Genomic DNA, 14,914 nt, shown 5'->3' on the forward strand with positions numbered 1-14,914 from the left:
TGTTTCGGCACATCTGCCAGAAGCACTCTTGCCAGTCCTGCAAGTCTTGGAAGACAGCTTGGATGAGGAAGCCACCTTGGATGAGGCCTTGAGAATGTTGGGCCAGATGGAGGGGTACCCCTGTCTATAGCAGCATCTTGACAACTACATGATCTTCAGGGTCCCTTCCAACTCAAACCATTCTCTCATCCTTCCTACTAGGAAATGCTAAATGTTGAAGCAGCTGAGGGAGCAGACAGCATCAGCATGAACTCCTCACCTTTCCCTTTCATCAGGCCCTCCTCAGTTAAGATAACACCAATGATTCCCAGGTGAAAATTGATGGGCATCCAGTTACTCAGTTCAATAGCCTTTCTGCCATCCCAATGCTCTGTACTCACTTCCGTTCACTGGAGAGGTTGGTAGCTGCACACACCACTGATATCTCTTCTTTTTCTGAACACATCTGTTTTTGGGAGGTGCTGGGAGCTGCTCCCACCAAGGACATTTTCTCTTTTTCTACCTTCTCTGCCATCCTTTCAGCCTCCATTATCCTCTAGCATGAAGAATGAAAAGGAAAAAACTGCTCAGGTTTGAAAGCTCACATGAATGCTGATCTGCACAGCTGTATTTGATGGCTTCTGCTTAAAGACAAGAGAGTGGAACCAACAAAGTGGAAACTCAGAGCACAGTGGGTGCAGACGTCCGGCTCACTGACCACCATCCTACCATGACATTTTATCTCCTTTTGCTTGGAGAGATGAATTCTTTTGTACTGGTGGGGATGGAACTGCTAAACCTCTTGTTGCTAAAACCACCTGAAGTCAGGGGATGGAAAAATTTGCACTCACTCCAGGGTTACATCACCCAGGTTCCCCAGAGGAGCAGGGATTTGGGTTTTCTCAAGCAGAGTTTGATACAGGTGACATTTTACACAGTCACCTCAAATCACAGCCCTTGTCTGCCAGAGGAACAGGCACCAGGAAGGCAGAGTGGTAATAAACGACAACTTCAATTGCACTCCACAGATCTGGCAGCACAAAGTGTGCAAATCACCAGCTCACCTGATCAGAAAGCTTCACAATCATTTGCTACAAGCCAAGACACTGGAAAGGAAACTGTAAAAGAAACTGTGCAAGAAACAGCACTTCTCAGTGCGTGCTACTGACAGCACACCTGCTGGTGGCCAAAACATTCCAGGACTTTTGTTCTATGGAACACCATGGTTTCAAGACAAGAGAGTAGAAGACACTTTAAAACACCAAGGCATTTCTTAGACAGCTGACAGGACTTTCCAGCTGCTCCACAGGTGCCCTGTGTCCAGCATGAAGCATTTGTGGACACTTTTGTGGCCTTCCAGTATCTGAAGGGGGCCTACAGGAAGGCTGGGGAAGGACTTCTCAGGATCTCAGGTAGTGATAGGACTAGGGGGAATGGAATGAAGCTGGAGGTGGGGAGATTCAGGCTAGATGTGAGGAGGAGGTTCTTCACCATGAGAGTGGTGAAACCCTGGAATGGGTTGTCCAGGGAGGTGGTCGAGGCCCCATCCCTGGAGGTGTTTCAGACCAGGCTGGATGAGGCTCTGTCCAGCCTGATCTAGTGTGGGATGTCCCTGCCCACGGCAGGGGGGTTGGAACTAGGTGATCCTTGTGGTCCCTTCCAACCCTGAATGATACTATGGATACTATGGATACTTTGGATACACATTCACTTTTGATGTTTCAGGAGGCCTTTAAAGGAGGAGCATCCTGAGCCCACTCAAAACTGGGAAGCAGAAATGAGCTCTCTAAAGGACATTTCAAACAACACTTTGGTCTTGCTACAAACCCAGCTCCACCTCTCACCTTCAACAATTGAAGAGGCTTGCCACAAGTGATTTTTCGTGTCACTTTCCAGGGTGAATTCTGTGCACAGGGGTGGAGCTTGACCTCTCCCATCTCCTGCTGATTGCCTTCTTCAAGGAGCTGAGGGCCACTACAAAGTGAGAGGAGAAAAGAAGGGAAGAGTTTTGGTCTCTTCCCCCAGGCAACCAGCACCAGAACAAGGGGACACAGTCTCAACTGCACCAGGGGCAGTTTAGGCTCGAGGTGAGGAGAAAGTTCTTCACCGAGAGAGTCATTAGTCATTGGAATGGGCTGCCCAGGGAGGTGGTGGAGTCACCATCCCTTGAGGTGTTCAAGAGGGGATTGGACGTGGCACTTGGTGCCATGGTCTAGTCATGGGTCTGCGGTGACAGGTTGGTCTCGATGATCCTCGAGGTCTCTTCTAACCTTGGCGATACTGTGACACTGTGATACTGTGAGTTGGAGAAGTGCACCTCTGATTCACAGGCAAAATCCAGCCTCCCAGCCTCATTCTCTTCTAATTGGAACTTTCCATGCCAGCCCCGAAAACTAAAGGAGTATAAAGCAACTCGAGAGAAACTGGCAGCCCTTACTCACCCACCCCACATACAGAAAACAGTTTGATCTTCCTCCTGATTTGGTCTAGCCCGAAGTTTGGGAACATACCTGTGCCATGGACCAGCAAGCGAGCATGGTGGCTTTTCAACTACCTGCTTTGGGCACAGAAACAAAGGGGAGAGGGGGAGGAAAGGTTAGCTGAAGGATCTCAGCACAACAGAAGCAGGTGTTTAAAGGCAGGTCTGTGGGCCTAGCACACAAAATAGCTCCAACTGACTTGGTCATCATGGCCGCCTTCACTGTCTCTGAGCTGCAGGTCCTCCTCCAGCATTCTGAAAGACAACCAGAAGACAAGGATCAGCCAAGGCAGGCACAGTTTCAGGCAGCAGACCTTCACAAAGAATTGGTGAATGCTGTCCAAGAAAAAACAAACCTCCCACATCTTTTTTGACCATTCCCCACACTCTGGCTGCTAACCCCTCTCACTGCCTGACAGAACCACAACATGCCAAAACCAACAAATTTGAAAATAGCTCCTGTTTAAAGAACAAAATTCTGCTTGAACTTTGGTCCAAGACTGTAGAAGGAAGAGGGCCCCAGGCAGCCTGGTTAATATGCAAACATCACAGACCCTGACCTGATTCAGAGCCAAGGAATCCCCCCTAATGCATCCTCATCCTTCCCACTCCCAGCTTAATGCTGAGGCATTTGGGAGAGCAGACAGCAATAGCATTAACTCCTGACCTTCCCTTTCATCACATCTTGATCCATTAAGAAAACACCAATGATCACCAGGTGAACATTGATGGACATCCAGTTACTTGGTTCAATAGCCACTGCAGAGAACTCAAGGAGATTTTCCACAGCAGCTACCGGCACCTAGAAACCAAAGGCTGCTGCTGCAAGAGAAACTAGCAGCCCCGACTCACCCACCCCACATACAGAAAAGAGTTTGGGTTTCCTCCTGATTTGGTCTAAACAGAAGTTTGAGAACAAACCTGTGGCTTGGAGCAGCAAGCAATGTTGGTGGCTTTTCAACAACCTCATCTGGCTACAAAAACAAAGAGGAGAAAGGGAGCAAATGGTTAGCTGAAGGATGCCAGCACAACAGAACAAGGTGTTTCAAGGCAGATCTGTCGGAACAGTGTAAAAACTGTCTGCAACTCACTTGGTCTTCGCTGCCCTCTTCGCTGTCACTTAGGTGCACCTCCTTGCCAATCATACTGAAAGACAACCAGAAGACAGGCATCAGCCAAGGCAGGCTCATTTTCAGGCAGCAGACCTTGACAAAGAATTGGTGGATGCTGTCCCCACAACAAACCACACTCCCACATCCTTTTTGACCAGTCCTCACGCTCTGACTGCTAACCCCTCTCATTACCTGATTGAAACACAAAATGCCAAAGACAACCCAGGGCTGCCTGGGCGCTTCCCACTTGTCTCAACACACTTTCCAATGAGCTCAGTACCACCACCTATAACCACCCAAGACCGCAAGAGCAGTGCTGCTCTGCCAGGGTCACCTAGGACACCAAGGAATCCAACCAGGGCTACCTATAAACAAACACAGCCAGTCAAGTTTAGGCTCACCAAGTGAGACAAGCACCAAGACAGCCAATCAAGTTTAAGCTAGCATACCAACCACGCCCATCAACATTTACCTAGCACATCAACACAGCCAATCAACGTTACCCTGGCACACCAACACAGCCCATCAATGTTAAGCTAGCACACCAACACAGCCCATCAATGTTAACCTAGCACACCAACACAGCTCATCAAGGTTAACAACAGGTTAGGGAAGTACAGTGGAATGAAAGCTGCAAGAATCATTGACTGGAGTTGTGTTTCCCTTACATGTACGAGAACAGCTGATCAAACAAACAGCTGACAATCTGACCTGACTCAGAGCCAATGAATCCCCCCTAATGCATCCTGATCCTTCCCACTCCCAAAGCCACAACAGGCCTAAAAGGGGGGCTCAGCTTCAATGACAAAGAGGGAGGAAACATCTCCACAATGCAAGCTCTTCCATTATTACCACACCTGAAAGACCCATTCACACAGCTCCATGTCAGTCCCTGCCTCGAGCTGCGAGTAGCCAAGAGCACAGCAAAGCTCTCTGCACAAAACCAGTTTCCTCCTACTGTCTCCTCAAGGAACCTCAGTGCTCCAGACCACTCCAAGCCACTAACTCCCACCAAGCCACAAGCAAGAACTGAATGCAGTAGCCCATGACTGACACACGAGCCTCCTCTCTTGCAGCACTGGCCTCTTGAGGACACATGAAGATGTGCTCTAGGAAGCACTAGCTCCAGCAAAGGCCTAGCCAAAATGCTGGCAATGCACTGCTGTGAGATTATGGGGTCATATGTTTCGGCACATCTGCCAGAAGCACTCTTGCCAATCCTGCAAGTCTTGGAAGACAGCTTGGATGAGGAAGCCACCTTGGATGAGGCCTTGAGAATGTTGGGCCAGATGGAGGGGTACCCCTGTCTATAGCAGCATCTTGACAACTACATGATCTTCAGGGTCCCTCCCAACTCAAACCATTCTCTCATCCTTCCTACTAGGAAATGCTAAATGTTGAAGCAGCTGAGGGAGCAGACAGCATCAGCATGAACTCCTCACCTTTCCCTTTCATCAGGCCCTCCTCAGTTAAGATAACACCAATGATTCCCAGGTGAAAATTGATGGGCATCCAGTTACTCAGTTCAATAGCCTTTCTGCCATCCCAATGCTCTGTACTCACTTCCGTTCACTGGAGAGGTTGGTAGCTGCACACCCCACTGATATCTCTTCTTTTTCTGAACACATCTGTTTTTGGGAGGAGCTGGGAGCTGCTCCCACCAAGGACATTTTCTCTTTTTCTACCTTCTCTGCCATCCTTTCAGCCTCCATTATCCTCTAGCATGAAGAATAAAAAGGAAAAAACTGCTCAGGTTTGAAAGCTCACATGAATGCTGATCTGCACAGCTGTATTTGATGGCTTCTGCTTAAAGACAAGAGAGTGGAACCAACAAAGTGGAAACTCAGAGCACAGTGGGTGCAGATGTCCGGCTCACTGACCACCATCCTACCATGACATTTTATCTCCTTTTGCTTGGAGAGATGAATTCTTTTGTACTGGTGGAGATGGAACTGCTAAACCTCTTGTTGCTAAAACCACCTGAAGTCAGGGGATGGAAAAATTTGCACTCACTCCAGGGTTACATCACCCAGGTTCCCCAGAGGAGCAGGGATTTGGGTTTTCTCAAGCAGAGTTTGATACAGGTGACATTTTACACAGTCACCTCAAATCACAGCCCTTGTCTGCCAGAGGAACAGGCACCAGGAAGGCAGAGTGGTAATAAACGACAACTTCAATTGCACTCCACAGATCTGGCAGCACAAAGTGTGCAAATCACCAGCTCACCTGATCAGAAAGCTTCACAATCATTTGCTACAAGCCAAGACACTGGAAAGGAAACTGTAAAAGAAACTGTGCAAGAAACAGCACTTCTCAGTGCGTGCTACTGACAGCACACCTGCTGGTGGCCAAAACATTCCAGGACTTTTGTTCTATGGAACACCATGGTTTCAAGACAAGAGAGTAGAAGACACTTTAAAACACCAAGGCATTTCTTAGACAGCTGACAGGACTTTCCAGCTGCTCCACAGGTGCCCTGTGTCCAGCATGAAGCATTTGTGGACACTTTTGTGGCCTTCCAGTATCTGAAGGGGGCCTACAGGAAGGCTGGGGAAGGACTTCTCAGGATCTCAGGTAGTGATAGGACTAGGGGGAATGGAATGAAGCTGGAGGTGGGGAGATTCAGGCTAGATGTGAGGAGGAGGTTCTTCACCATGAGAGTGGTGAAACCCTGGAATGGGTTGTCCAGGGAGGTGGTCGAGGCCCCATCCCTGGAGGTGTTTCAGACCAGGCTGGATGAGGCTCTGTCCAGCCTGATCTAGTGTGGGATGTCCCTGCCCATGGCAGGGGGGTTGGAACTAGGTGATCCTTGTGGTCCCTTCCAACCCTGAATGATACTATGGATACTATGGATACTTTGGATACACATTCACTTTTGATGTTTCAGGAGGCCTTTAAAGGAGGAGCATCCTGAGCCCACTCAAAACTGGGAAGCAGAAATGAGCTCTCTAAAGGACATTTCAAACAACACTTTGGTCTTGCTACAAACCCAGCTCCACCTCTCACCTTCAACAATTGAAGAGGCTTGCCACAAGTGATTTTTCGTGTCACTTTCCAGGGTGAATTCTGTGCACAGGGGTGGAGCTTGACCTCTCCCATCTCCTGCTGATTGCCTTCTTCAAGGAGCTGAGGGCCACTACAAAGTGAGAGGAGAAAAGAAGGGAAGAGTTTTGGTCTCTTCCCCCAGGCAACCAGCACCAGAACAAGGGGACACAGTCTCAACTGCACCAGGGGCAGTTTAGGCTCGAGGTGAGGAGAAAGTTCTTCACCGAGAGAGTCATTAGTCATTGGAATGGGCTGCCCAGGGAGGTGGTGGAGTCACCATCCCTTGAGGTGTTCAAGAGGGGATTGGACGTGGCACTTGGTGCCATGGTCTAGTCATGGGTCTGCGGTGACAGGTTGGTCTCGATGATCCTCGAGGTCTCTTCTAACCTTGGCGATACTGTGACACTGTGATACTGTGAGTTGGAGAAGTGCACCTCTGATTCACAGGCAAAATCCAGCCTCCCAGCCTCATTCTCTTCTAATTGGAACTTTCCATGCCAGCCCCAAAAACTAAAGGAGTATAAAGCAACTCGAGAGAAACTGGCAGCCCTTACTCACCCACCCCACATACAGAAAACAGTTTGATCTTCCTCCTGATTTGGTCTAGCCAGAAGTTTGGGAACATACCTGTGCCATGGACCAGCAAGCGAGCATGGTGGCTTTTCAACTACCTGCTTTGGGCACAGAAACAAAGGGGAGAGGAGGAGGAAAGGTTAGCTGAAGGATCTCAGCACAACAGAAGCTGGTGTTTAAAGGCAGGTCTGTGGGCCTAGCATACAAAATAGCTCCAACTAACTTGGTCATCATGGCCGCCTTCACTGTCTCTGAGCTGCAGGTCCTCCTCCAGCATTCTGAAAGACAACCAGAAGACAAGGATCAGCCAAGGCAGGCACAGTTTCAGGCAGCAGACCTTCACAAAGAATTGGTGAATGCTGTCCAAGAAAAAACAAACCTCCCACATCTTTTTTGACCATTCCCCACACTCTGGCTGCTAACCCCTCTCACTGCCTGACAGAACCACAACATGCCAAAACCAACAAATTTGAAAATAGCTCCTGTTTAAAGAACAAAATTCTGCTTGAACTTTGGTCCAAGACTGTAGAAGGAAGAGGGCCCCAGGCAGCCTGGTTAATATGCAAACATCACAGACCCTGACCTGATTCAGAGCCAAGGAATCCCCCCTAATGCATCCTCATCCTTCCCACTCCCAGCTTAATGCTGAGGCACTTGGGAGAGCAGACAGCAATAGCATTAACTCCTGACCTTCCCTTTCATCACATCTTGATCCATTAAGAAAACACCAATGATCACCAGGTGAACATTGATGGACATCCAGTTACTTGGTTCAATAGCCACTGCAGAGAACTCAAGGAGATTTTCCACAGCAGCTACCGGCACCTAGAAACCAAAGGCTGCTGCTGCAAGAGAAACTAGCAGCCCCGACTCCCCCACCCCACATACAGAAAAGAGTTTGGGTTTCCTCCTGATTTGGTCTAAACAGAAGTTTGAGAACAAACCTGTGGCTTGGAGCAGCAAGCAATGTTGGTGGCTTTTCAACAACCTCATCTGGCTACAAAAACAAAGAGGAGAAAGGGAGCAAATGGTTAGCTGAAGGATGCCAGCACAACAGAACAAGGTGTTTCAAGGCAGATCTGTCGGAACAGTGTAAAAACTGTCTGCAACTCACTTGGTCTTCGCTGCTCTCTTCGCTGTCACTTAGGTGCACCTCCTTGCCAATCATACTGAAAGACAACCAGAAGACAGGCATCAGCCAAGGCAGGCTCATTTTCAGGCAGCAGACCTTGACAAAGAATTGGTGGATGCTGTCCCCACAACAAACCACACTCCCACATCCTTTTTGACCAGTCCTCACGCTCTGACTGCTAAACCCTCTCATTACCTGATTGAAACACAAAATGCCAAAGACAACCCAGGGCTGCCTGGGCGCTTCCCACTTGTCTCAACACACTTTCCAATGAGCTCAGTACCACCACCTATAACCACCCAAGACCGCAAGAGCAGTGCTGCTCTGCCAGGGTCACCTAGGACACCAAGGAATCCAACCAGGGCTACCTATAAACAAACACAGCCAGTCAAGTTTAGGCTCACCAAGTGAGACAAGCACCAAGACAGCCAATCAAGTTTAAGCTAGCATACCAACCACGCCCATCAACATTTACCTAGCACATCAACACAGCCAATCAACGTTACCCTGGCACACCAACACAGCCCATTAATGTTAACCCAGCACACCAACACAGCCAATCAATGTTAACCTAACACACCAGCACAGCCCATCAAGGTTAACAACAGGTTAGGGAAGTACAGTGGAATGAAAGCTGCAAGAATCATGGACTGGAGTTGTGTTTCCCTTACATGTACGAGAACAGCTGATCAAACAAACAGCTGACAATCTGACCTGACTCAGAGCCAATGAATCCCCCCTAATGCATCCTGATCCTTCCCACTCCCAAAGCCACAACAGGCCTAAAAGGGGGGCTCAGCTTCAATGACAAAGAGGGAGGAAACATCTCCACAATGCAAGCTCTTCCATTATTACCACACCTGAAAGACCCATTCACACAGCTCCATGTCAGTCCCTGCCTCCCAGCTGTGAGTAGCCAAGAGCACAGCAAAGCTCTCTGCACAAAACCAGTTTCCTCCTACTGTCTCCTCAAGGAACCTCAGTGCTCCAGACCACTCCAAGCCACTAACTCCCACCAAGCCACGAGCAAGAACTGAATGCAGTAGCCCATGACTGACACACGAGCCTCCTCTCTTGCAGCACTGGCCTCTTGAGGACACATGAAGATGTGCTCTAGGAAGCACTAGCTCCAGCAAAGGCCTAGCCAAAATGCTGGCAATGCACTGCTGTGAGATTATGGGGTCATATGTTTCGGCACATCTGCCAGAAGCACTCTTGCCAATCCTGCAAGTCTTGGAAGACAGCTTGGATGAGGAAGCCACCTTGGATGAGGCCTTGAGAATGTTGGGCCAGATGGAGGGGTACCCCTGTCTATAGCAGCATCTTGACAACTACATGATCTTCAGGGTCCCTTCCAACTCAAACCATTCTCTCATCCTTCCTACTAGGAAATGCTAAATGTTGAAGCAGCTGAGGGAGCAGACAGCATCAGCATGAACTCCTCACCTTTCCCTTTCATCAGGCCCTCCTCAGTTAAGATAACACCAATGATTCCCAGGTGAAAATTGATGGGCATCCAGTTACTCAGTTCAATAGCCTTTCTGCCATCCCAATGCTCTGTACTCACTTCCGTTCACTGGAGAGGTTGGTAGCTGCACACCCCACTGATATCTCTTCTTTTTCTGAACACATCTGTTTTTGGGAGGAGCTGGGAGCTGCTCCCACCAAGGACATTTTCTCTTTTTCTACCTTCTCTGCCATCCTTTCAGCCTCCATTATCCTCTAGCATGAAGAATAAAAAGGAAAAAACTGCTCAGGTTTGAAAGCTCACATGAATGCTGATCTGCACAGCTGTATTTGATGGCTTCTGCTTAAAGACAAGAGAGTGGAACCAACAAAGTGGAAACTCAGAGCACAGTGGGTGCAGATGTCCGGCTCACTGACCACCATCCTACCATGACATTTTATCTCCTTTTGCTTGGAGAGATGAATTCTTTTGTACTGGTGGAGATGGAACTGCTAAACCTCTTGTTGCTAAAACCACCTGAAGTCAGGGGATGGAAAAATTTGCACTCACTCCAGGGTTACATCACCCAGGTTCCCCAGAGGAGCAGGGATTTGGGTTTTCTCAAGCAGAGTTTGATACAGGTGACATTTTACACAGTCACCTCAAATCACAGCCCTTGTCTGCCAGAGGAACAGGCACCAGGAAGGCAGAGTGGTAATAAACGACAACTTCAATTGCACTCCACAGATCTGGCAGCACAAAGTGTGCAAATCACCAGCTCACCTGATCAGAAAGCTTCACAATCATTTGCTACAAGCCAAGACACTGGAAAGGAAACTGTAAAAGAAACTGTGCAAGAAACAGCACTTCTCAGTGCGTGCTACTGACAGCACACCTGCTGGTGGCCAAAACATTCCAGGACTTTTGTTCTATGGAACACCATGGTTTCAAGACAAGAGAGTAGAAGACACTTTAAAACACCAAGGCATTTCTTAGACAGCTGACAGGACTTTCCAGCTGCTCCACAGGTGCCCTGTGTCCAGCATGAAGCATTTGTGGACACTTTTGTGGCCTTCCAGTATCTGAAGGGGGCCTACAGGAAGGCTGGGGAAGGACTTCTCAGGATCTCAGGTAGTGATAGGACTAGGGGGAATGGAATGAAGCTGGAGGTGGGGAGATTCAGGCTAGATGTGAGGAGGAGGTTCTTCACCATGAGAGTGGTGAAACCCTGGAATGGGTTGTCCAGGGAGGTGGTCGAGGCCCCATCCCTGGAGGTGTTTCAGACCAGGCTGGATGAGGCTCTGTCCAGCCTGATCTAGTGTGGGATGTCCCTGCCCACGGCAGGGGGGTTGGAACTAGGTGATCCTTGTGGTCCCTTCCAACCCTGAATGATACTATGGATACTATGGATACTTTGGATACACATTCACTTTTGATGTTTCAGGAGGCCTTTAAAGGAGGAGCATCCTGAGCCCACTCAAAACTGGGAAGCAGAAATGAGCTCTCTAAAGGACATTTCAAACAACACTTTGGTCTTGCTACAAACCCAGCTCCACCTCTCACCTTCAACAATTGAAGAGGCTTGCCACAAGTGATTTTTCGTGTCACTTTCCAGGGTGAATTCTGTGCACAGGGGTGGAGCTTGACCTCTCCCATCTCCTGCTGATTGCCTTCTTCAAGGAGCTGAGGGCCACTACAAAGTGAGAGGAGAAAAGAAGGGAAGAGTTTTGGTCTCTTCCCCCAGGCAACCAGCACCAGAACAAGGGGACACAGTCTCAACTGCACCAGGGGCAGTTTAGGCTCGAGGTGAGGAGAAAGTTCTTCACCGAGAGAGTCATTAGTCATTGGAATGGGCTGCCCAGGGAGGTGGTGGAGTCACCATCCCTTGAGGTGTTCAGGAGGGGATTGGACGTGGCACTTGGTGCCATGGTCTAGTCATGGGTCTGCGGTGACAGGTTGGTCTCGATGATCCTCGAGGTCTCTTCTAACCTTGGCGATACTGTGACACTGTGATACTGTGAGTTGGAGAAGTGCACCTCTGATTCACAGGCAAAATCCAGCCTCCCAGCCTCATTCTCTTCTAATTGGAACTTTCCATGCCAGCCCCAAAAACTAAAGGAGTATAAAGCAACTCGAGAGAAACTGGCAGCCCTTACTCACCCACCCCACATACAGAAAACAGTTTGATCTTCCTCCTGATTTGGTCTAGCCCGAAGTTTGGGAACATACCTGTGCCATGGACCAGCAAGCGAGCATGGTGGCTTTTCAACTACCTGCTTTGGGCACAGAAACAAAGGGGAGAGGGGGAGGAAAGGTTAGCTGAAGGATCTCAGCACAACAGAAGCAGGTGTTTAAAGGCAGGTCTGTGGGCCTAGCATACAAAATAGCTCCAACTAACTTGGTCATCATGGCCGCCTTCACTGTCTCTGAGCTGCAGGTCCTCCTCCAGCATTCTGAAAGACAACCAGAAGACAAGGATCAGCCAAGGCAGGCACAGTTTCAGGCAGCAGACCTTCACAAAGAATTGGTGAATGCTGTCCAAGAAAAAACAAACCTCCCACATCTTTTTTGACCATTCCCCACACTCTGGCTGCTAACCCCTCTCACTGCCTGACAGAACCACAACATGCCAAAACCAACAAATTTGAAAATAGCTCCTGTTTAAAGAACAAAATTCTGCTTGAACTTTGGTCCAAGACTGTAGAAGGAAGAGGGCCCCAGGCAGCCTGGTTAATATGCAAACATCACAGACCCTGACCTGATTCAGAGCCAAGGAATCCCCTCTAATGCATCCTCATCCTTCCCACTCCCACAGCCACAACAGGCCTAAAAGGGGGGCTCAGCTTCAGTGACAAAGAGGGAGGAAACAACTCCACAATTCAAGCTCTTCCATAATTACCATAGCTGAAATACCCCTTCACACAGCTACATGTCAATCCCCACCTATCAGCTGCAAGTAGTATCTTTACAACTGCATGATCTTCAGGGTCCCTTCCGACCCAAACCATTCTCTCATCCTTTCATGTAGGAAATGATATACGCTAAAGCAGCTGAGGGAGCAGAGAGCATCAACAATTAACTCCTGACCTTTCCCTTTCATCAGGCCATGCTCAATTCAGAAAAGCCAATGATCACCAGCTGAAAATTGATGGACACCCAGTTACTCAGTTCAATACCCTTTCTGCCATCCCACTGCTCTGTACTCACTTCTGTTCTTGGGAGATGCTGGGAGCTGCTCCCACCGATGATTTTTTCTCTTTTTCTGACTTCTTTCTCTTCCTAGCAGCCTCAATTATCCTCTAGCATGAAGAATAAAAAGGAAAAGGGAAAAACTGCTCAGGCTTTGGAAGCTCACATGAAGTGATGATCTGCACAGCTATCTTTGATGGCTTCTGCTTAAAGACAAGAGAGTGGAACCAACAAAGTAGATACTCGGAGCACAGTGGGCGCAGATGTCTGGCTCACTGACCAGCATCCTACCATGACATTTTATCGCCTTTTGCTTGGAGAGGTGAGTATTTTGTACTGGTGGGATTGAACTGCTAAACCTCTTGTTGCTAAAACCACCTGTAGACAGTGGAAGGAAAAAATTGCTCTATAGCTCTCAGAGCAGATTTAGATCACCCAGGTTCCCCAGAGGAGCAGGGGCTTTGGTTTTATTAACCAGAGTTTGAGACAGGTGACATTTTACACAGACACCTCAAATCACAGCCCTTGTCTGCCAGAGGAACAGGCACCAGGAAGGCAGAGTGGTAATAAACAACAACTTCAATTGCACTCCACAGATCTGGCAGCACAAAGTGTGCAAATCACCAGCTCACCTGATCAGAAAGCTTTATAATCATTTGCTACAAGCCAAGACACTGGAAAGGAAGCTGTAAAAGAAACTGTGCAAGAAACCTCCCAGGCAGCCAGCACCAGAACAAGAGGACACAGTCTCAGGCTGCCCCAGGGGAGGTTTAGGTTGGTTGTTAGGAAGAAGTTCTATATGGAAAGAGTGATTGCCCATTGGAATGGGCTGCCCAGGGAGGTGGTGGAGTCACCATCATTGGAAGTGTTCAGGAGACTTGATGGGGTGCTTGGTGCCATGGGTTAGTTGTTTAGGTGGGTTGGATTGGTTGATGGGTTGGACGCGATGATCTTGAAGGTCTCTTCCAACCTGGTTTATTCTATGTAATTCGATGTAATTCTATGTAATTCTCAGTGTGTGCTACTGACAGCACACCTGCTGGTGGCCAAAACATTCCAGGACTTTTGTTCTATGGAACACCATGGTTTCAAGACAAGACAGTAAAAGACACTTTAAAACACCAAGGCATTTCTTAGACAGCTGACAGGGCTTTCTGACTGGTGCCCTGTGACCAACATTAAGCATCTGTGGACACTTTGGACACATATTCCCTTTCGATATTTGATGAGGCCTTTGAAGGTGGAACATCCTGAGCCCACTCCAACTTGGGAAGCAGTAATAAGCTCTCCAAAGGGGCATTTCAAACAACAGCTTGGTCCTGCTACAAACTGAGCCCCACAACTCACCTTCAGCAATTCAAGAGGTTTGGCAGATGTGTTTCTAGATGGCATATTGCAGAGCTCATTCTGTGCACTAGGGTTTCTCTTGACCTCTCCTATCTCTTGCTGACTGCCTTCTCCAGGCAGCTGAGGGACACTAGATAGTGAGAGGAAAAAAGAAGGAAGAGTTGGAGAAGTACACCTCTGATTCACAGGCAAACTCCAGCATCCCAGCCTCATTCTTTTCTAACTGTAGCTTTCCATGCCAAGCCAGACAAATAAAGAAATCAAAGCAAGGAGACACTAGCAGCCCTGACTCACCCACCCCACATACAGAAAAGAGTTTGGGTTTCCTCCTGATTTGGTCTAAACAGAAGTTTGAGAACAAACCTGTGGCTTGGAGCAGCAAGCACTGTTGGTGGCTTTTCAACAACCTCATCTGGCTACAAAAATAAAGAGGAGAAAGGGAGCAAATGGTTAGCTGAAGGATGCCAGCACAACAGAACAAGGTGTTTCAAGGCAGATCTGTCGGAACAGTGTAAAAACTGTCTGCAACTCACTTGGTCTTCGCTGCTCTCTTCGCTGTCACTTAGGTGCACCTCCTTGCCAATCATACTGAAAGACAACCAGAAGACAGG

At 48.5% G+C, this 14,914-nt stretch overlaps 1 protein-coding gene across 1 annotated transcript in view; it reads right to left on the reverse strand.

Annotated features, from left to right (window-relative positions):
- Nucleotides 1-14,914, reverse strand: part of LOC137458805 (muscle M-line assembly protein unc-89-like) — a 42,957-nt gene that overhangs the window by 11,459 nt on the left and 16,584 nt on the right. Inside the window, exons 5-24 of the mRNA XM_068170075.1 lie at nt 14,837-14,891; nt 14,667-14,719; nt 14,304-14,433; nt 12,975-13,066; nt 12,166-12,220; nt 11,997-12,043; nt 11,331-11,460; nt 9,888-10,042; nt 8,303-8,357; nt 8,133-8,185; nt 7,412-7,466; nt 7,243-7,286; nt 6,577-6,706; nt 5,134-5,288; nt 3,550-3,604; nt 3,380-3,432; nt 2,659-2,713; nt 2,490-2,536; nt 1,824-1,953; nt 381-535 (exon numbers count right to left, since the gene is read on the reverse strand). Of these exons, the coding sequence (XP_068026176.1) occupies nt 381-535; nt 1,824-1,953; nt 2,490-2,536; nt 2,659-2,713; nt 3,380-3,432; nt 3,550-3,604; nt 5,134-5,288; nt 6,577-6,706; nt 7,243-7,286; nt 7,412-7,466; nt 8,133-8,185; nt 8,303-8,357; nt 9,888-10,042; nt 11,331-11,460; nt 11,997-12,043; nt 12,166-12,220; nt 12,975-13,066; nt 14,304-14,433; nt 14,667-14,719; nt 14,837-14,891 (1,704 nt within the window). The remainder of the gene's footprint in view (nt 1-380; nt 536-1,823; nt 1,954-2,489; nt 2,537-2,658; nt 2,714-3,379; nt 3,433-3,549; nt 3,605-5,133; nt 5,289-6,576; nt 6,707-7,242; nt 7,287-7,411; nt 7,467-8,132; nt 8,186-8,302; nt 8,358-9,887; nt 10,043-11,330; nt 11,461-11,996; nt 12,044-12,165; nt 12,221-12,974; nt 13,067-14,303; nt 14,434-14,666; nt 14,720-14,836; nt 14,892-14,914) is intronic.

This window comes from Melanerpes formicivorus, unplaced genomic scaffold (assembly GCF_026170545.1).
Source record: "Melanerpes formicivorus ecotype bairdi unplaced genomic scaffold, bMelFor1.0.p_v2 SCAF_280, whole genome shotgun sequence".
In the NCBI taxonomy this organism is placed as follows: Eukaryota; Metazoa; Chordata; class Aves; order Piciformes; family Picidae; genus Melanerpes; species Melanerpes formicivorus.